The sequence below is a fragment of the Oryza sativa genome, chromosome 4, assembly GCF_034140825.1.
Source record: "Oryza sativa Japonica Group chromosome 4, ASM3414082v1".
NCBI lineage: Eukaryota > Viridiplantae > Streptophyta > Magnoliopsida > Poales > Poaceae > Oryza > Oryza sativa.
The window spans coordinates 15,727,240-15,749,330 of record NC_089038.1 but is presented as its reverse complement, the minus strand read 5'-3'; the positions used below and the strand labels follow the sequence as shown (position 1 = coordinate 15,749,330).

General features: G+C 43.0%; 1 protein-coding gene and 1 long non-coding RNA gene across 2 annotated transcripts; one reads left to right on the top strand and one right to left on the bottom strand.

The window, feature by feature from the left end:
- The first annotated feature begins 8,222 nt into the window (after positions 1 to 8,222).
- LOC4335503 (uncharacterized) lies at positions 8,223 to 9,248 on the top strand. The gene has a single exon (XM_015779647.3). The coding sequence runs from the start codon at positions 8,252 to 8,254 to the stop codon at positions 9,002 to 9,004; it is 753 nt and encodes a 250-aa protein (XP_015635133.1). The 5' UTR covers positions 8,223 to 8,251; the 3' UTR covers positions 9,005 to 9,248.
- Positions 9,249 to 17,340: 8,092 nt separating this feature from the next.
- On the bottom strand, positions 17,341 to 20,808 carry LOC107280529 (uncharacterized). The gene is made up of 4 exons (XR_010740952.1): positions 20,085 to 20,808; positions 19,056 to 19,123; positions 18,438 to 18,559; positions 17,341 to 17,845 (listed from the first exon to the last, which is right to left on the bottom strand). It is a non-coding gene; the product is annotated as an uncharacterized lncRNA (long non-coding RNA).
- Between the last annotated feature and the right edge of the window lie 1,283 nt (positions 20,809 to 22,091).

Sequence of the window (22,091 nt, the reverse complement as noted above, 5' to 3'; positions counted from 1 at the left end):
GGCCATACCTCATCAAGCACAGGTCCAAGACAGGCTCCTTTCGCCTAGCGACGCTGGAAGGCGAAGAGTTCGACCATTCCTAGAACGCGGCTTCCCTTAAGCGTTTCTATGTGTAGAACGGGTGGCACCCAAATCGCCAACTTGTAAAAATGTACATACTACTATGTAAGCCCTTCGGCACAAAAATGCAACAAAAAAAAAGGAAAATGAAAAAAGAAAAAAAACTGGATGTAGGGCTATTATCCACTCTGGAGGCCTGAACCAGTATAAAATATTTGTGTTTTTCGCCTTTTTGTGTGAATGATAATTTGTGGAAAAATCCCCAAGGCAAACGCCTGATCAGCGAAAATGCCAGGGGGGCAAAACGAATCGGCCGAAGCATCGCTCGCCGAACGTTAAAACCGCAACAGCTTGTTTTGGGAAACAACTAACCGAACACCGTTACACTCGACCAGTATGAAAATACAAGTACACCTTTCAGCGTAGAATACTACAGATCGAAAATGGAAGCCGAAAGCTGAAAAGTCAGCAGACCTATTTCACTAATATATGCAAAGGGGCCGACACGTTCCGACCTAACGAAAGCACGAAAAGTGACAATGCGGAAAATAGCGAAAAGGAAATGAAGCACATCTTTATTAACTTCGAAAAAATAATCGAAGAATACAAGTCTTACAACATGATACAAGCAAAGAAAGCAACGGCTTTACAGCCTAGCTTACAGATAAATTACACCTTCGCCCCCACAACAATCCCCACTCCCTAAGGAATGGTTTGGCGAATTGGGTTCGTCATCACTGCTAATATTATACACAACCCTAAGAGGGGAAGGGGGCGAAACAAAGACCAGACTATAACGACGCTGGGAGATCGCCTCCTGACGATCGGACTTCTGATGGTTCCGCCAAAAGCGAACCATGTCCTCCAGACGCTCCGTACGAACACGGTCGTAGTCTTCCAGGGTTCGCCCAGGGTGCGCCCGCATCCAGCCGGCAACTTTCAAAACCTTGTAGCTGTTGCCGTTTATTATCATCTCACGATAAACAGGCCGAAACGGACATCGCACCTTCGGCAAACCCTTCACTGCCACGAACTTCTCGTTCTTGCTTCACCAATTCCCAAAGGGGGGGCGAACGCACATTTTACGGCGAAGATCCTGCTAAGACAGTACAGGAAGGCAAATGGCAAAACACGAAGTCAAAACCAGGCCAAACACACTAAATGGGCAAAAGGAGTAAACCCTCTTTCGTATGAAGAACGATGGGTCATATATTTCATATATTAAAAAGGCCGTCTTCGGCTACAATACAAAAGGGGGAGGGCCATTGGCCAAATTTATATCGTTCGCCCTCCACGGCGAACGCCAAAAGAAAACCACAAAATCTAAAGAGCGGGCGGAGGACCTCACACCTCTGGGTGATCTCGGGCATCACCTCCACCCTCTCTAGCCACTGCATCTTCACCTTCGCCTTCACCCTGGTCCGCCACCTCGGCCTTCGCTAATTGTTCAAGAAGACGCTCCTTGGCAGTGGATCGGCCGTCCTTCTACCAGAACTATTTGCGCCAGGCACGAAGCGCGGGCGAAACGTCCTGAGCGCTGACCTCCCAATCCCCCTTCCCAAAGTTAGGGAACTCGGTGACGTGCTCGCAGCCGAACTATTGCAGAAGGCCCAAGGTGAAGGCCGCCGACACGCGCGCACAACAATCACCATACGCAGTGGCGTAGTCCAAGACCGCACCACCAGCCTGCTGGGTCCACTCCAAGAAGTCGAAGGCGGAGGCATCTTCGCCAGGGACTCCTCGCACCCTCGCCCCCATGTCGGAAAGGGCAAGGCGAAGTATTTGGCATGCCGTCTTCGTGGACTCGGTGGCTTTCGCCACCTCCCGCACGAACCGCTGCGACTCCTTCTCGGCACTCGCCTCAGCTTTGCTGACCTCTAGGCGAAGAGCCTCCATCTTCGTCTCAGTGAGATTGTAATAATCAATCAGAGCAGCAGAATGTGCTTGCTCCTTCTTGAGTTCAGCCTTGAGGCGCACAATCTCAGCCTTTGCCTCCCTCCCTTTCTCCAGCTCGGCTTGGAGTCGTTTGTTTTCAGCCTTCGTCTCTTTGAGGGTGTTAGCGAGGCTCTCCATCTCCAAGCTCTTGCGGCCCAGTTCGTCATCCTTGGCCCGAAGTCGGTTCTTGAATACGTCAAGATGGGCCCGCATGGTTCGCTCCGTCGAACAATGAGCTGTAAGAATCTGGGTACAAAAATAGAGGGGGCGAAGAAGACGAATGTCAGTTATGAGATTGTTAAAAAAAAAGAAGAGAAAGGAAAGAAAAACGAACAACATACCCGAACTGCCAAACTTGTGATGGCAGAACACCCTTCGTCGAACTCATTCGGTTCGGTGAACAAGCTCGGGTTGCCAGCTGGCGAGACAAGATTACTTACCCCCTCGACGAAGGGGATAAGCTCTGCCCGAGTTTCAAAATCACCAGGGGCGAACTGGGGCGCCGTAAGAGAATACTCCAAGGCAGATGTTTCGACGGCCGCCAATTTCCCCTTTGTTATGACAAGCGGCGAAGCAACCGGCTGACGCACAGGGCTTCCGAAAACCCTAGCCTTTTCGGCCGCAACTTCCGCCTCCCCTTTGTCCTCCCCTTCCTCTTCGCCGTTGTGCTCTTCGATGTTATCCTCGTCAACGGCGTCAGAGTCAGAAGAGGCAAGGGCCCTCCGCTTTTGAGGGGCCAACTTCACTTGCCCCCGCAGCCGCTTCCTGGATGGCCCCTCATCACCATCGGCCTTGAAGGGCTTCGTCCGGGGAGGAAGATCGCCATCATATACCCGGTTCGCCCGGCCGGCCGCCTGCCGCGTAAGCAGCAGGCTGTACTCAGTAATCGACACGTCGCCGATCATCTTACGGGCTTCAGTGTTGGCCTGAGCAAGGGTCAACACTGCAGAAAGTCGAAAATCGCCACATCAAGTGTTGAAAAAAATAAGCGAATCACGAGTACGTAAGGGAAAAGCAGAAGCTCACTGTTCTCCCCCTCGGGCATGATGAGCTTCGGCAAGCCGTCAACTTCCTCGTCCTCATTCACCGCAACTTGCCACGATTGGGAGAGGAGGAAAATCCGAAGCATGCAAACTCCTCCACCAGATCGCGGCAGCTAAGCCGAGAGCAGACCTTGCGAAGCAAGGCGAACCGAGCCTCCATGGCGCCATCGACAGCAACCTTGGGCTTCCTGTTCGGTAAAATCGCCCTGCGCCGCCAACGGAGGGCCTTCGCCACGTCGGAGCCAGCCTCAAAGGGGATGGAGCGATAGAACCACTTCGCCATCCAATGGCGATCCCACTTCGACATGGCGGCGTTCACCGGCCATAGATCGGAGCGCTCGGGGCGAACATTAAAGTTCATGCTTCCGAACGCTGTTTTCTTTGTCCCGGCCGGGGTGACCACCGTCTTCGAGTTCACGGTGTCATGGAACACGGTGCTGAAAAGCTCGGCGCTCGGTTCGAACCCGGCGGTCCGGCACGCCCAGTCGAAGATGGCGACTCGGACAAGTGCCGACGGGCTCAGCTGGGGAAGCTCCACCTGGAAAAGGCGAAGGATCTCCAGCAACAAAACGTTGCACGGGAACCAAAGCCCCGCCTAATAAAACATGACGATAACCACCGTCCGGTTATCTCCGGGTTTCGGCACCATAGCCTTTCCCGGGGCGAAGGCCTGCCCCTCCACCAGCAGGCCGGTGCTGACAAGCTTCGCCAGCTAATCGTCATCCATGAGCGAAGCTCCTAGAAAGGCAATGGTGTCGTCGTCGATCCGGCTGAGATCAGGGCCCGTCGCGGAAGCGGGGTTCGGCTTGCGAGGAGCCATGGTGAAAGGTGTCAGCGGTGGCAAAAAGGGAAAACGAGCGAAAGATCTAGAAAATCAAGGGGCGCCGTGAAAGGAAAGAACGGAGAAAGAGATAGCGCTCGCGGTGAAAATGACGAGAGTGCGGCGGTGAAAAAGGAAAAGGGGGGCAATATCTCACCCTTGCCCGGTGAAAAAGGAAAGAGAGAGCGCTCGGCCGAAGCTCCTATCTCACCCTTGCCCGTGAGGGGCTTGTTGGCAGTATGTCATGATACCCTTCGACCAGACCTGCCGAAACCATGCAACCAGTGGGGTGCTCAAGCCCAAGACATCGTCCGTCGGGGCGAAGTGCCCATGGCGAAGACTATCAAGCAAAGACGGCGAAGCGCGAAGGATCGCGCTGGTATCCCACAAGGTTGGAGGCATCTTGGGCGAAGACTGTATGGCGAAGGCGGATGGCTTCGCCATAACAAGTTCAACTTCAAGGAGGCCCAAGAGGCCATCTCAGCCGATCAAGCCCGGGGGCCACTGGACCAGCGTTCGCCAGTCGGCCCACTAGAGGCCCATGTACCTCAATTACACTATATACCCATATAAATATCCCTTTCATAAGGGCAACCATGTAAATTCCCTTATAAAACCTAAACCCTAATAGGGGAACCTGTAATAGGGTTATAAATAGACCCCAGGGCCATGTAAGAGGGGGATCCGAAGAAAAATTCTCAATTTAATATACTTTACCGTTTTCTAACCACTGTTGAGTAACCACGCCTTTTGACGTAAGCGATTATCATTTCGACAACAATACTAATTAATAAATTTTAAATAACGTGCTATGGTTACATAATGAGCTTTTAAGATTGTACTAGTGGCTAATGGTATATTATATTTGCATGTTAGATTTTAGAAATTAGTGGGTATCAAATAGAAAGCGAAAGATTTGATGAGAACGTTACCAGTGACCGTTGAGTAGGCCATGGTATAAAAGCCATGCATATTTACATACTATCAATTATATATTATTACTACCTCCATCTCAAAATATAACAACTTTAATTTGGCTATGAATTTAGCTAAAAATGCTTATATTTTAAAACGGAGGGAGTAGCTTCTCGCCTAAATATATGACGTGAGCATGGAGGGAGTATATTATTACTGAATTAATAATGCTTGTTAGACTGCCATCACACTGGGATATCCATTAGCATCCATCGATCGAGAACCAGTGGAACAGCACCACACATGCAAGCATGGACCTGTGCATATGTAGCAATCGTCCATTTTATGTATATGTACTGTTTGGCAGTTTGGCACCAAAGACATTGACAGCCGCACCGCGGCCGGCTAGCAATAACTAGAGAGGGAGAGACAAAGCCGGCAGTACTAATGTTTACTACCAAATCTACTTTAGTTTACTCTAGCTAGCTAAGTTAGCTAATGACACTACTAATGTTAACCTACATATAATTGGCCTCCACGAATCGATGTACTGCAAGACTATCAGTAGGGTTAGTTACGATCACCGACAAATTAAGCTAACAACAATGAACGACAGCGGATGATGGTTACCGAACCTCGATCTCCTTTATTTCGATGTAGTGTTTGGCACTTTTTTATATACCCCAACGAACAATAATATGCATGCTTGTGCACACCAAATCGGAGAACATAAAGGTTGGCGCAAGGGGTCCACGCTAGAAAAATAAATTAATATCATCCGATTTTACTGTTTGTTTGTTAATTACCATGCGATGCCTTGGCTGGTTAGCAAGGCTACTCATCAATTGCCTCTGCAGTACATGTGTAGGCCCCACAAGAAACCATATGGGAGAAAGCCGGCAGGTGATCAACGTGAACGCGATTTTTTTTTTTTTGCCATAGTAGCATGTCCAACAGATACCAAAAATCTATCTTTTCTAATATGTTTTTAGGTGTAATTATATTTTTATCTCTAACATATATCTTAAATTAACTTCTAATAATAAAAAGCGACCCACCTCTAACTACCAATAGATATAGAAACAAAAATCGCTCCACCCATCCCCTCCACAAACACGATCTCTCTCCACGTATTGACCTCTCCTTTTGTCGTGTATAAACTGAGAGCGAGAGTGTCTCTCAACTTATGGAGAGTGAGAAGGAGGATAATAGGATTTTAATTTTTGGATACATCTCTAGGGGAATTGTTGGAGCAATTTTTTTTAGAAAAGAAATCTCAATTTTAGAATTGGGTTTCATTTAGGGGCCGGTAATGTTGGTCATAGTCAATTGGGTTAATAGCTAGATCCATTTCAGGAGGCCAAATTATCTGAAATAGCTGTATTGTTTGTTTCAGTATAGTTGGCTAATTTGAGGGCTAGTTAAATATATACGTGCAGTGATATATCGGTCATGTGTGATATATAATTACTCGATCATGGATGATAGTGGAGCTATCATACCCATAATATTTTTTAATCATAGTAAATCCAGATGTTCTGATAGCTAGCGTCCAGGTTTGGACACCATGCATTGCGAACAGAGTCCACAGGATTCACAATAACGTCCAATATTGGTGTGCGCCCAACAATCCAACGTACAGCCGTGGGGCCCGGATGTGGTCGATCGACCGCCAGCTCGCAGATGACGCGAACTTCTCCCGCTGACAGTTGGTTGAGGTGCCAATATTTTCCTAGTCGTCGCAGGCCAAACCGCCGCCGCTGTGTGCCTTAGTATATACCCGAGTCGCCAATTTCGCAACAAGGGAGTGAAACTGTGCAATTAAGATTGGTGAGGCTGAGGCCACCGCATGCATGCAGTCCGCCATAAAGTCATAGACGTCACTGTTGCCCATCCAACAGAACTTAGTTTACACCTCATGCGTCCTGTCGAGGGGGGACGAGTGGCTGCTCGACAATATCCCAAGGGTGGAATATAATGCGGCGTGTGAGGACATCACTGTCGCCGGCTCAGGATGTCCCGAGCTAGGGTTTCGCCTGCAAACCTCCACACCCATCCCTCGCATCGCCACCTTAGAGCTCCACGGCTTGCTCAACCTCTGCCTACTCGAACCTCTGCCGCACTAGCGCCCCACCACCATCCAGCCCAGACTCGATCCCTCTTATGGCCACGCCGCCTCCCGCTCGCTGATGGTGTAGCTGGCCCTTACCATCTGCCTCTCCTGCTGTCGACGCAACGTGACGAGGCCGCTTGCTGCGCCCAGCTATGCCGACCTCTGATTGTCGTAGACACGCCGGCACCAAGTGCATCGGCCCCCCTATCATCGCCCATGCCATCATCCTCGTCTTCCGCCAACCGCATCGTGGATTGCTCTCGTGCTTTCTGCCACACTGTGCCTTCTCCCGCTACTACGGCATGCGCGCCTCTCCTTCTCCGCCACAGTCCGCACTGGCCCACCATCCGTGGCTGCGCCACCCCGTGCCTCCTTCGCATGAGCGCACTTCTCCTAGGTTGCCCTATAGGAGACTCCTCCGCCTTCTGCACTGGTCATCGGCTCCTCCCGATCTGGCTGCGGGGAGGCCGAATCCGCCTCTAGCGGCACCAGATCCATCATGCCCTCGTCCTCCTGCCAGATCTGGCTCCGTTGGTGTCATCCCCTCCTGATTTGGTGCTAGGGAGGTGGGCTTGATCCGCCTTCGGCAGCGGTGGAACTTGCCACCGATGTTCCTCTGCCCCTCTGCGCAGTTCCCATTGACTCCCCAACCATCGTGTTTTTGAGCGAAGTGAGAGGCCCAGTTTTGCCGGTGGCTGCTCGGGCGGTGGTGAGAGGCGGAGGAGAGGAGGGGGGTGATGTCGGGCCCTGTGACATCGTGGCCCGTGTCTCCTTGGAGCATAGCAACGTGGGAGCTGTTGTCGTATATGCGGGAAGAGAAATGGGAGGGACAGCAAGTTAATTTCGAGTGGTCGAGTTTATAGATGTATACTACTACCTCCATATTTTAATGCATGACGCCGTTAACTTTTTGTCCAACGTTTGACCATTTGTCTTATTCAAAAAGTTTACGTAATTATCATTTATTTTATCGTGACTTTATTCATCATCAAATGTTCTTTAAGCATGACATAAATATTTTCATATTTTCACAAAAAATTTGAATAAAATAATTGATCAAACGTTGGTAAAAAAGCTAACGGCGCCATACACTAAAATGGAGGGAGTATATTATACTGCATGAGTTTTAGTCATGCATTTTCTGTTGGCGCAAGCAATTATATGATTTTGACAATAAACTTAAGCAGGGTGTATTATGCAAGTACGTAGCTAGGCCTAGGAGCACATGCAATTAGCGGTCCCGGCCTGCCTCGCTACGATCTACCTAGCTAGTTCAGCTCCTGCCTCCTGGCCGTGGCACGGCCAATAAATAGGGGATCCATGCATGTCCATCTCGAACTCGTCTCGCTCAGCTCGCCCAGAAGAATGGCTCCAAACGCCATGCGCAAGGTCAAGAAAGTTTTACTGGTAGTTGGCATGATTGCCTCTACCATACTCGGTGAGTATCCTCATCAGGCGGCCGCCGCCCGATTTTCTGCACGCCGTCCTCCACCAGGACCAGGACGTCTACCACCACCAGTCCCTGGTGGCCCTAGAGTCGGAGGAAAACCAAGACCGGAGTTCGATTTGCCCCCGGTGTGTTCCGTTGGATTTCCGTGCTCTGCCTCTGAGCCGGAGTCGAACCACACCACATTCTCCTGCGAGCTGGAGAACCGGATGGGGGACACCATCTGGTTCCAATGTGATGGAGATTTATTCTACTTCTCGGTGGGTAGTGGCCAGAGCATCGGCCGCCTCTACAACGACGTCCAAGACCTGGGGCCACGTAACAAGGTGTCCTGCGCCTGGGCCTTCCAGGAAAACTACAAGAGCAGCGTCCCGGCATGGGACGGCAACTGGCCGGAGGCTTCCTCCTGCCGGGTCGACGACGCCAGCGGCGCAGACGGCCAGTGCCGTCTTCTCTTCGAGAACCGCGAGGTTGCTCTGCTCACTGCCACCGGCGGCCGCCGCGTTCTCGGGGGCTTGCTGCTGAAGAACTGCACTACCCCAACCCCATGGTACGCGTGGCTGTTCCCCTGGACCGATCCCTGCACCACGTACCTCGACAACACCACCCGCCCGTACGTCGGCAACATACAGCCCTCGTGGGCGGCAGCCGTCTTCAACATGGATAACTGATCGACGCGACACCGGTACCTCCCACCCACTTCGCGCAGGCTGGTGACAAATAATCTCTCTCTCTCTCCCTCTCTCTCTCTCTCTCTCTCTCTGGTTATATATATATATATATCATCATGGACATGGAATGATGAGTGCTGTGCTACAAACTCTACATACATATAGCTGCTCATCATCTCAACCCCTCATCATTCCGTATATATGTGTGTAATGAATAAAACGACGATCGACTCTTGTGGTTCAATTCGATCGTCTCAGTGCCTTAACTATAATCTCTCTCTCTTTCTCTCTCCCTCTGTATGTAGCCTTAATTTGGTTTGTTCATCATGTCTCTTAATTTGCATGCTGTCGCCATGTTAGGCTCTCAACGACTTGCCAGAATTTTATGACTTACTCCACCTCACGGCTTTCCGTATAACTAACATACTACATCTAGATTGTGAGAACATAATATGGTTGAATACGGTTTCAAAAGATGAGTAACGACGAACAGCGTACTCCTGCAAGCAACGTGAAGCTAGCTAAACTAATAGGAGAATTACATCGTATAAGTATTAAAATATTTACAGTTGTAATCAGTTTTAAAATTGTAGCGTAATTTTTCCTGTACGCTAGCTACTAGCATCGAAGGTCCTCTGTAATATATATAAATTTAATCTCTCTAGCTCCTATGTTTTTTCATTACGGAAGAAGCCATCATCAGATGATTAGTAACCATGCATGCTTCAGGTGATTAATACATACCCTGAACCGTTACACCTCATTGGAATAACGAGCGACGATCAAATTATCTTTCACAATTTTACAATGATGACCGATTGAAAAGGGGCCGTTGATATATCACAACTGAAACAACTACGATGCCTAAGCTGCTGCTCAGCCTGCTGAAAGCTTGCCGAACTGCCAAATAAGATGGGTTATGGGATTCGGTGCTAATTTTTGCCATGTACTGCAGAGCGAGTTCTGAAAACTTCTGATGCAGCGCAGCAGCAGATTTCAGCTTGGGGGCTCCTTTTTTGCTGTGATCATTTTAGCTCCACTGGTTCCATTTTGAGAAAAAAAAAATCTTCAGTTTCCGGTAGCAAGAATGATGTTTTTGGCAATTCCTTATATACCCCTGAAAGTTTGCTCCATCCCTTCCATGCCCTTGAATTTTTCACATCCCTTGTATACTCCTGATATTTCGTCTTGATCCCGTTTATACCCATACCATTAGTTGACCATCATCTCTTTTCCAAAATAGCCATGTTGCCCTTTTTATAGTCATGTGATCACTTCAAAAGGCTAAATAAAGCTTAGTATGAACTTTTTAAAATTTGTATAGAAAACCAAAAGATAGTTGAGCCTAAATTTCAAAACCAATATTTATTTTTTGAAATATTTTTAATAGATTTTCAAACAAGCTTTAACAAAATCAAAATTAATGAAACTCATATAAAAGTTTCACCGAACATTTAGAAATTAAAACTATACTTAACTTGAATTTAAATATAAATAAGAATTTTTTATTAAATTTGATCTAAATTATTAAAAATTTAAATTTAACTTTTCAAACTTTGAGGTCAAATAAACACATTCTTTTTGTTGTTTACTAATAAAATATTTTCAACTCAAAAATTATGTTGGTGAAAAAGCTAGCGCATAGGTACTCTAAGTAGGGGCAATATAGTCATTTTGAAAACAATTTAACGGTCAACTGATGATCAACTAACGGTATGGGCATGGAGGGGATCAGAATGAAAACTCGGATCCATATAAGAGATACGTCAAAACTCAAGGGCACATAAGGGATGGAGCGAAATTTCAGGGGCATGCAAGGAATTTTCTCATGTAAAAATGTAAAATGTTATCTAAACGGTTGGAATATCCTTTGGTAGATTTGTATTCTCTCAATTCAACAAGTATAAGATTATCATATCACTGGCTTTTGCAGATGTCATTCAGAGAGAATTAAATTTCAAATTATCTGTTCATTCAATTTTTTTTCAAAAATATTTAGGATGCAAAACTTTTAAAAAATATACCGCTGGACGATATCACACGATGAAAGTGCGAGACCGCGCGGTCTTGCAGAAAGGAAGAGCAAGACCGACCGGTGTCGCGGAAACAGACAGCGACACCGTCGCAACGCTCCATTTGATTAGTGACGTAATTAACTATAATGATTAGTGATTAATTAATAATTAACTAATCGCTAATCGTGATAATTAATCACTAATTAATCATTTTGAAATCCGGTATTGCTGATTGGTTCAGCGAGACAGTTTGGTCTCGCTCTTCCATTCCGCGAGACCGTGCGGTCTCGCACTTTCCCCGCACGACGCCGCCCGCGACGCACGCAGCGGTTGTGCGAGATCGATGATATATTTCTGTAAAAATATTTAAATCACAAATATTTTTGTAAAAAAATTGAATGAAGTGTATATTTTCAAATTCAATTCCATTTAGAGATGTATCATCATGCCTGAATGACAGATGTTATGTCAGTGGCAAACAATCATTTAGATATATGTATGCCTACGGTCCCGTTCTTCTCTCACTAGTACAGATCCTATCATCTGTAACGGGCTCAATTATGCTTAGACTACTTGGGCCGTCAGAACGAAGTCATCTCAATCGGGCCTAAATTTGCACCGCTGTAGATGTACTCACTTTAGGCCCAAGTACATATAGCCCGTCACCGATGACACTCATCTGTGACGAGCAAAGATTTAGGCCCGATTGAGATGACCTCGCATATCTCAATCGGGCCCAGACACCGAGCCCGTCAGAGATGAGGGTCATCGGTGACGGACTCCAAATATGGCCCGATTGAGATGACTTTAAAGCCCGTCACCGATGACTCATATCGGAATCAGGCTTTTGTTGATGCCTGTTAGAGATAACTTTTATTTAGGTTATTTTTCTATATAACTTTTTTTTAATAGTTTGAGTTTGAATTTGAAACTATGACAACTTTAAACAACATTTTTAAATACTAAATGATTTCAAATAAAAAAAATTATCAACAACAAAGTTGTATAACATACCAATATTTACAACTTTTATTTTTATTTTGGTTATTTTTTCTATATAACATTTTTTCGAACAGTTTGACTTTGAATTTGAAAATATGACAACTTCAAAACAACATTTTCAAATACTAAATGATTTGAACTAAAAAAGTCATCAACAAAAAAGTTGTATAACTCAACAAGATCTATAACTTTTATTTTGGTCATTTTTCTATATAACATTTTTTTGAACAGTTTGAATTTGAATTTGAAAATATGACAACTTCAAACAACATTTTCAAATACTAAATGATTTCAACTGAAAAAGTCATCAACTACAAAGTTGTATAACTCATTAATATCTATAACTTTAATTTTGTTGATTTTTCTATACAACATTTTTTTAAATAGTTTGAATTTGAATTTGAATTTGAAAATATGACAACTTCAAACAATATTTTCAAATACTAAATGATTTCAACTGAAAAAGTCATCAACAACAAAGTTGTAAAACTCATCAAGATCTACAACTTTTATTTTGGTCATTTCTTCATCCGACAAAGTGTTAGTAACATTGTTCACAAAAATTACAAATCTGTGTTATAGTTTATAAATCTAGATGAGAGATGTGAATTTTGTGAACAATATTACTATTACTTTGTCGGATAAAGAAATGACCAAAATAAAATTTATAGATCTTAATGAGCTATACAACTTTGTTGTTGATGACTTTTTCAGTTGAAATCATTTAGTATTTGAAAATGTTGTTTGAAGTAATCATATTTTCAAATTCAAATTGTTTAAAAAAAATGTTGTATAGAAAAATGAACAAAATAAAAGTTATAGATATTGATGAGTTATACAACTTTGTTGTTGATGACTTTTTCAATTGAAATCATTTAGTATTTGAAAATGTTGTTTGAAGTAATCATATTTTCAAATTCAAATTCAAACTGTTTAAAAAAATGTTGTATAGAAAAATGAACAAAATAAAAGATATAGATATTAATGAGTTATACAACTTTGTTGTTGATGACTTTTTCAGTTGAAATCATTTAGTATTTGAAAATTTTGTTTGAAATTGTCATACTTTTAAATTCAAATTCAAACTGTTCAAAAAAATGTTATATAGAAAAAAGATCAAAGTAAAAGTTATAGATCTTGATGAGTTATACAACTTTGTTGTTGACAATTTTTCTGTTTGAAATCATTTACTACCTGAAAAAATATTTGAGTTTCTTATATTTTAAAATACAAATTTTATATAGTTCAATCAAACCCGGATGGAGAAATGACCAAAATAAAAGTGGTTGATCTCAATGAGTTCTACAACTTTGTTTTTGATAGCTTTTTCATATGAGTTCATTTAGTATCATAAAATTCAATTCGAAATTTATTTTTTCCTAGAAGTCTGATTTGCCTTCTACTCATGATAATACTTGCTAAATATATATTTGATCCAATTAACTCGGATTTGCTGGTGAAATATGTGATCAAAATGGAAGTAATGTGAATGTGGTTGTGTTATGTGAATGAATGTATATGAATAGGGGATGCTAGGGTGTGACATCTTGGACAAGGCTTAATAGGATTAATAGAATGCTCATACCAACAAATTACAATTTCTTTCTCCGAAGCCAATCTTCAAAGAACTATGACGTTAAGCGTGCTTGGCCTAGAGCAATTTCGGCATGGGTGACCGACCGGGAAGGCACATGACGGGAAGGCACATGACTAGAGCAATTTTGGAATGGGTGACCGGCCGAGAAGGCACATAAGTGAGGGCGGTCACCGGGAAGGCACATGACTAGAGCAATTTCGGAATGGGTGACCGGCCGAGAAGGCACATAAGTGAGGGCAAAAGCCTGAGGCTTACCAAAAATTTAGAAAATTTATTTATTTGTGGATTATACTCATCTGTGACTAAGCCCGTTAGAGATGAGAGTCATCCGTGACGGGCTATAATCTAGGCCCATTAGAGATGAGAGTCATCCATTAGTGATATTTTCTCACATCACTAACCTTTGCTTAGTGACGGCGGCCTGCCCGAAAGAGATAATGCATTAAGCCCGTTAGAGATAACCAATCCCGTTCTAGTGTCTCCAACATTTCAAACTGCTAAACGATGCGTTTTGTGCGAAAACTTTCTATATGAAAGTTGCTCTAAAATACCATATTAATCTATTTTTCAAGTTTATAATAATTAAAACTTAATCAATCATACATTAATACCATCTCGTTTTACGTAAAAAAACTTAATCTTCATCTTCATCTTCATTTTCAGGAGAAAAGAACACCGAGTAGTATCTTTTGTAGATGCATCATTAGTTTGAAAAAAGAAGCTGCGAATGATATAACTTGTTGAATGGAGATATCTCAGATATGCATATCATTTAGTAAATGTCATTATGGACTATGTGAATGAAGACACATTTTTTTTGCGAAAAATGTCAATGATATCAGACCACATGCTCCCCCCGGATGCTCTCGCTAATGAAATGAGAGATATATTTGAGCATCTCTATTCTCATGTAATCAGCACTCCCATGGAATCAATGCAAACTTTGAAAACATCTCTCCAGTTCAACCTCTACCCACACGTAGGGATTGCCACAAAAATTACAAATATCATCCCATAGACTAGAAAAATGGCTGACAACCGTCTAAACATTTCTTGATGACAGCAGCCTGAAGAACTGTGTGCAATAGGATCAACCATTTAAGGCATTGAGGGGCAGCTGTGGCTTTCACCATCCTCTGCAAAAATGGGGAAAGCAAGAGGATTTTAGAGGGACATGAGTACATAAAGATCGCACTCTATATTGTCCTAACTAGAGACTCATCTCACACTTGTTGCCTACCAGTACACCAAATGATACATGTTTTTTTTCTTCTTATAGATTTTTCTTTAAAATTATTTATCCGATTTATAATCCGATTACACCATTGTGTTCGTTGTATTTAAATATTTACAACAAGATCTTACAAGACTATATTTTGATAAAAGAAATATCTATATTGCAAATTACTTTTATTATATATGTAAGTAACTTTTATCATATATATAAATTACTTTTCTATTTGATTAAATTACTTATTATACATTTATAATGTTGTGAGTTGTTTATTTTATTATCATTTTTAGTCAATTCCATATTTTGTGCTGATTAAATTTAATTTCTAGATAGACTCATGTTTTTACCTCCATAACGAATCTACTTTTAATGTCATGATAAAGTTACTTTCTTTTTTTCTTAAGTTACTTCTATAGTATATGTAAATTACTTCTAAGCTTTACTGAAATTACTTTTATATATCTAAGAAGTAATTTAGTGAAATCTAAAAGTAATTTAGATATATTATAAAAGTAATTTGTATTTTTTCATCAAAATATAATCATGTGAGATCTTATTATAAAGATTTAATTCTTACAAACATAACCATGTAATCGGATCGTAGAACGGATGAGTAGTTTAAAAGAAAATTTTATTTGAAACATAGGTGATATGAATATATTTTCTACTTGATGAGGACTAGTACTAGCTAAGGTATCTAGATAGGGTCTCTCGTTAGCACTAAAACGAGAGGCCTCTTGATTTAGATTTTGCCATTTTAGAGGTCAGCGGTCTTTGTATTGAAATCAAAATCAAATGATCATAAATTTATAATCGAACTCACATGCCTATATGGAACTTAGTTATATATTGAAGATATATTAAAGGAGATGAATCTGCCAGCCACAACCCAAATGATATTTGCAAAAAAAAAAAAAGTCATTTCCGAATGATATGTCGGAAAAAAAATCATTTCCAAATTGATGTTATTCCACATGATATCTACCAAAATGAAATAGAGTGACGCTCTAGTACTTTCTACTTACAGTATTCTACTACAAGTAGAATTAATCTTGACCCTTTATTTTAAAAGGAAGATTAGTAATCTCTTAATACAGATTAGGGGTAATTTTAGCATGGGATATTTCTCTGTCTCGATCACTCATATCAGGTCCGATCGCGTTATCGCTACTCCCGGCAGGCGGCGGCGCTGCCAGCGTTGATTGAAGGGGAAAATCACTTCCTCTGCTTGCACTGTTGCACACATCGGGGGGTGTCCCTCGATGCGACGGAATCGGACGCGGTGACCGCGGCCGGCATGCCCTACCAGCGCCTCGCCGCGTGCGCGCACCCTGTACATGTCCGTCATCTCCAAGCTCCAGGAGAAGGACCACTCTTCCGCGGTGCACGATGCCTTGATTTGTGTGGCTCTCTGCATGGAATTTGGGGCTCTTTCTTTCACATTCTGCCTACTGAAATCTGTACCGGCCAGCCAACCAGCAATGGTTGATTTTTTTTTCTGGTGCTTTGTTGTACAGCCACAAACCCATGTTATTTTGGACAGATGTGCTAGCCAAGCTTCTGAAACTTTTTAGGAAATTGTATGAGTAGGTTTGGCTCGAAAAGCACTTGCTTTCCTGATAGCATTATAATTTAGGACACCAAAGTTGTGTTCAGTGAAATGGCATGAATAAGATTGGTGATTTCTTACAGTGACTTGGTACCTACTAACTGACTCTGAATATGATGCATTCAGAGCAACTGATCATCTTCCTCAGTTGAGATGCTGAACCCAACACAACCAAACTGAAGTACAGAACACTGCATCAGCTGAAAAAGCTACTTGTGATGAAGTGATGAACATGAAGTCTAAAAACACAGATCAGTTGAACAGGCCGGCCACCGACGATCGCATCAGCTACTGACTTCGGCGATGCTGTGCAGCGACGGGCGCCATTGACGATGCCTAGAATGTGTTGCCGACCCGCACTGTGCCCGTGCCGCGCCGCTCGGCCCGCGCCGGCGGTGGAGGCGGCGGCCGCTTCTCCTCGGCGACACGGAGGGTGACGAGCGCGACGTAGTGGCCCGGTTAGCGCAGGGAGAGGGTGAGTTAGACACTGATAAATTACAATAATACCCCTACGCAAATTATTATCCTTGGACGAATATACCCCTTTACATTTCTACTACTAACTCTGGTAGAAGTAGAACTAAATCTCAACCCTACAATTAAATATGATCAATGGCTCAGATTACTTTCTACTCCAAGTAGAAAGCACCGGAGCGGCACTCAATGAGAATGTGATATCATAAGGCATGTAAGTAAATTTCAAAATCAATGTCCTATGTGATCGGTATATGTCTCCAGTGCATCGCATCAGAGACAGAACAAACAGGTTTTAATTAATGACTAGTTAGGTGTGCCCGTGCGTTGCAATGGGAAAAATCACACCGGATGAAATCATGTTAAATAATCATTGAATGTAATTCCGTGGTAAGAAAACGTTAATAATGCAAATATTAATATGATATACATCCATGTCAATACATATTGCTTTTCATACTTTGTCGAGATAATGTTACACAAAACAACTACAATAAGTATTTGCATAGTGTCAGTGCAAATAACGTTATGCAAAGTCATAGACTACATCACAAGGGGATCCAAGCTAGCTACTCAGGTCTGCAAGAACCACCAGAAAGTTCAAACATCCACACTGACACGGGGGATCCTATTCAGCACATAGCTCATCCACACCACACACAATTACATACGTGAACAAAACAAAAGTGCACCAAGGACAAAAGCTGCGGTTTGCAATTCAGAACAGAACAAAACAATCTCACATAAGGTTCAACAAATATTACATGAAGGTTCAACAATTGTTGTTTCTTCAATAAAAGCATCATCGTTTGGGTGCTGTTTTCTGAAAGTATCCACAAAGTGATTGCTAGGAGGGTCTGTTTCAAATGATTCTCTCTTCAATTGAGAAACCAGTACATTTGGTTTTTGCCTGAAAAATGCTTCAGAATGAGGACCTGTGTACTAATATAGGAAATCCTGAAACAACCTAAGCACTCTGTTCCCGAATGATTTAATAGTAATATATTAGAATATTTGGTGTTCACTTAATAACAGTATGTTAGCAATTTTAATATTCTATAATGGGTAACTGAAAAGGTAAGTTCAAGATTATGTTTTGATGCCAAGATTATCTACATCTCCCATTAAACATGGGTCCATGTACCTAACTGATTGGCAAAGCATGCAACAATCGCTATTGGAATATTTACAAGCAATACACAAATATACACACTTATCTAAACTTCTCATTAGTTGTTACTGCTGCAAGTATGGAACCAAGAAGTTCAAACTGATTTATTTTTCATAATACAAAAGAAATACCAAAGGAAAATATGTCATGATGAGGTAATTGCATCTCATTTATAACTTTTCACCCCCATGCATCCTGAGGTTATCCAGGGTCTTATTACTATTTAACATATAACAACTAACCGATAATTATAATTTGACCATGCACACTTATGCCGGAAAAAAATAGAACACTAACATGCAGAAAATTTACGAGGCAATTCCACAAATACCTTGTGAGTAACCGAGCATTCTGCAGTATGCTGATCTTCCTCAAAATAATTTCCTTCACTCTTGCCGAATGGGTTGACCACACTGTCTCTTCATCATCACAAGCCCTAGAAGATCAAATTTTCTGTTTTGGCAAATTCAACTGATAAATACCTTACTCGTCTAGTCGGTAGTCCAAAAAAAAAATCATGTTCCGTCATGGAAACCTATGTAAAACTATGGATTATTGACTCCACTTAAGAATTACCAATACATACTTATGCAAGTACCTTGAAAAGAGATATACAAAACACCTTGAGGAAAAGGATACATAGGAAATTTCCTATAGAAGTAGAATAACACACAGTTTTGAATAGAAAAAAATATAAGAATATGATGTCTTAAATTCTGAAAAGGAGGTGGGGAAATTTAGTAGTAAAACACAGTACTGGTTCATGGTTTATCTGCATGGTGGAGTAGAAAGTAACTATAGTGCACTACTCCTGGTTCTGATTAAGTCTGATATGCTGCAGTAGGAGACTTTCACTCCTGGTAATAACCGTCCTCCCCATGTATTTTAGAACATTGTGCCCATGCACACCTATTTGCTCTAAGATTCATCAGGATAAAATGAAGATCACCTTAGCTTGATCCTGATGTACGCAAGGGCCAGGTGCTTCTCCATAGCGGAACAAATGAATTATTATTGCTGAAACGAATAACAGTGAAAATTAGCCAAAGAAAATGATTATCTGCCATTCTGGAATATCAAGAGGTTCCACAAAAGCATTCACTAGTCAATGTCAGCCACCACGTTAGATCAAGCAGAGTTCGGGCACAGGATTAGTTCTCTGCGCTAGCATCCTGCATCCAAAAGTTCATATTCTAAATTCCTTGTGTACTGGTGTTTTGATTAAATTCTGAAGTAAATGCCATCTGAATCCCAAGATAAGAAATAACTTCAGAATCAAAATCAGAAGTTCTTTATATAAAGTTGAGTACTCAAATCGTTATGTAAAATCGAGTAATTAAACATATCCCATGCACATATCATTGTGATAACCTATGCGGCGTGCAAGAGCTCAGTTCGTATGTCCTACACCATAAGAAAATATGCCACTTCAGTCTTTCACCAGGGAAACACCAGTGAGTGGACGACTATGAGCAGATGGACAACGAATGGACCCAAAGCAGAATAGTTGAATAAATTGGCTAGACTATAGTACACAGCAGAACAATTGAATAAATTGGGCAGATAACTGAATAAATTGGCTAGAGTACCAAATGTGAAACATAAATGCCTTTTTCTTTTTTGTAAGTGACAAAACCAAATTGGGGAAACACAATGCTATTGTGATTCAATTAAACTGATTACTCCAAATAAATTACAAGAACAACATCTATGTAGCTTATTAATTTGCTTAGGATTACAAATGACAAGGGATTGACCTGTGATTCAGATTAATTTTATTTATCCATAGCAGGGGCAGATCCAACTTGGACTTTGGGGGGGGGGGGGGGGGTGGGGGTGTGGCGGCGGCGAGGGAAACAATTAAACTAACCTAAGAGAAGAGCATCATCCAGATCTCTAAGAGAAGCTATGGTTAACGCAATAAAATTCCAGCCAAAAATGGGTGGGACATAGAGAGATGAATGATGTGGATGCTCACCAGGGATGCAGTAGGACGACGGCGCCCCTCCCATCCCTGCTCTGCTTGCTAGATGGGAATCGGAGCGGAGTAGTAGGCAACGGCGGCGGTGGCGTTCGTGGCGGGGAGGAGGAGGACTAGGAGTCAGCCCGACGGTGGATATGGAGCTGACTCAGCGGCGGGGGCGTTGGCGGCGGTTGCGGGTGGGCGGAGGATTCGGTGTTGGTGGCGGGTTGGACGGAGTAGGCGTTGGTGGCGGGTGATGGGGAGGACGACGATGCGGCGGGTGGCGGCGGTGGACAGTACGGCCGACCGGCGTTGGGGGCAGTGGAGGAGAGGATCTGACGACGACGACGTCGCCGGTGAAGGGGACTCGGTGACGGTGGCCACTGCGGATCGATCGTAGGGCGGAGAGTGGAGATTGGCAAGTTGAAGGATGGCACGGCGGGTGATGGGGAGGAGAAGGACGATCAGGCGGTGGGGAGGAGGATGGCGCAGCGGAGATGGTCGAGGGCGGCGCGGGGCGGCGAGGAGGCGTCGGTGGTCGAGGGCGGCGAGGAGGCAGCGGCGGTCGAGGGCGGCGTGGGAGTCGGCGGTCGAGGGTGGTCGAGGGCGGCGAGGAGGCGGCGGCAGTCGAGGGTGCGCGGGGCGACGGCGGTCGAGGGCGGCGAGGAGGCGGCGCGGTTGAGGGACGCGAGACGCGCGGTGCGGGGCATGGGTCGCGGGGCGCGTGGCTTTTTTCGTTGCGGACAAGCATGTACCTTTTTTATTTTTGTCACTCCAAACATGTCGATGTTACGTTTCTAGGTTGGATTGGATCGCATGTCTGCTTTGATTTCACCGTCACTAATCCGAATTTATTAAGTAGTAGAGATGACATACATATGTGTAAGACACGTCCTTGCTTAAATAAAAATTTGGTGAATAATAAAAAAATGAAAAAAAAAGTAGAAAATTTGATTTCAAAGAATAAAAGAAATGTCTCTCGAGTAAAAGAAAAAAAGAAAAAAAATTGTCTCTCGAGTAAAAAGAAAAAATGACAAAACAAAATTATGGCAAATTAATGTGATCCATGCTTATTAAGTTTTTAATCCAAATCCTTTTTAGCATGGATGTGAACAAATAATATTGAGGCTATGATAAAATCTTTTTAATCCACTAACCTTTTACAGGAAATAAAAAGACAACTACGGAGCAGTGGACAATAACTCCAACATTCATACCACGCTCCTTGGTCTAGGAGAAGACAGATGCTCAAGGAACCAAGCAGAACAAATGCAAATTCATACCACGCTTCTTGGTCTAGGAGAAGACAAATGCTCAGGGAACCAAGCAGAATAAATGCAAAGTTGTATTGCATTCTTGTATTTGAATCAAAGCTTGGTAAGACCTATCTTGTAAGAATTCAAAACACCTTGTGCATCCTCGCCTCACATATGTCCACCCTGCTAAGGTACCCACCACCTCTATTGCTGCCATAAAAAACAAAAATAAAACTATAAAAATATAAAAATAATATAAAAATAAAAACAAAATAAAAGTGAAATAAAATAAAAGTACATTTAGACACTTTATGCGTATAGAGTTACTTGAATAAAATTTGGCTCATCGGTAATTTATCCCGGTAGAAGCCCATTTTGCTTTCCATCTTTTTTTAAATAAAGACAAGGTACAAAACAAGTGTGGGTGAGTCTTTCCAGAACTCCTGATGCGCAACAGCATCAACTCAACATGACAATGTGATGAACACTAGCCCACGGCCGCGCACAAAATTCAGCAAACAGAACCAAGTCCTAGCTAGGTTGGCCAAACCAAGTGTTCGCCCTACCCTTACCCGGCCGGGGTCTGTAACCCTTCTGCCGTGTGGTCAGGTTTGCACGTCTCCTCCCTTATCCTCCCTTGTTTGTGAGTTAAACTTGGAAGAAAATTTGAATACAATTTAGTTTGACTCCAAATGAAAATTGAAAACATTAACTCTCGACAAATAAAGATCTCCTATGATTAATCATGTATACTTTTTATTCTTTG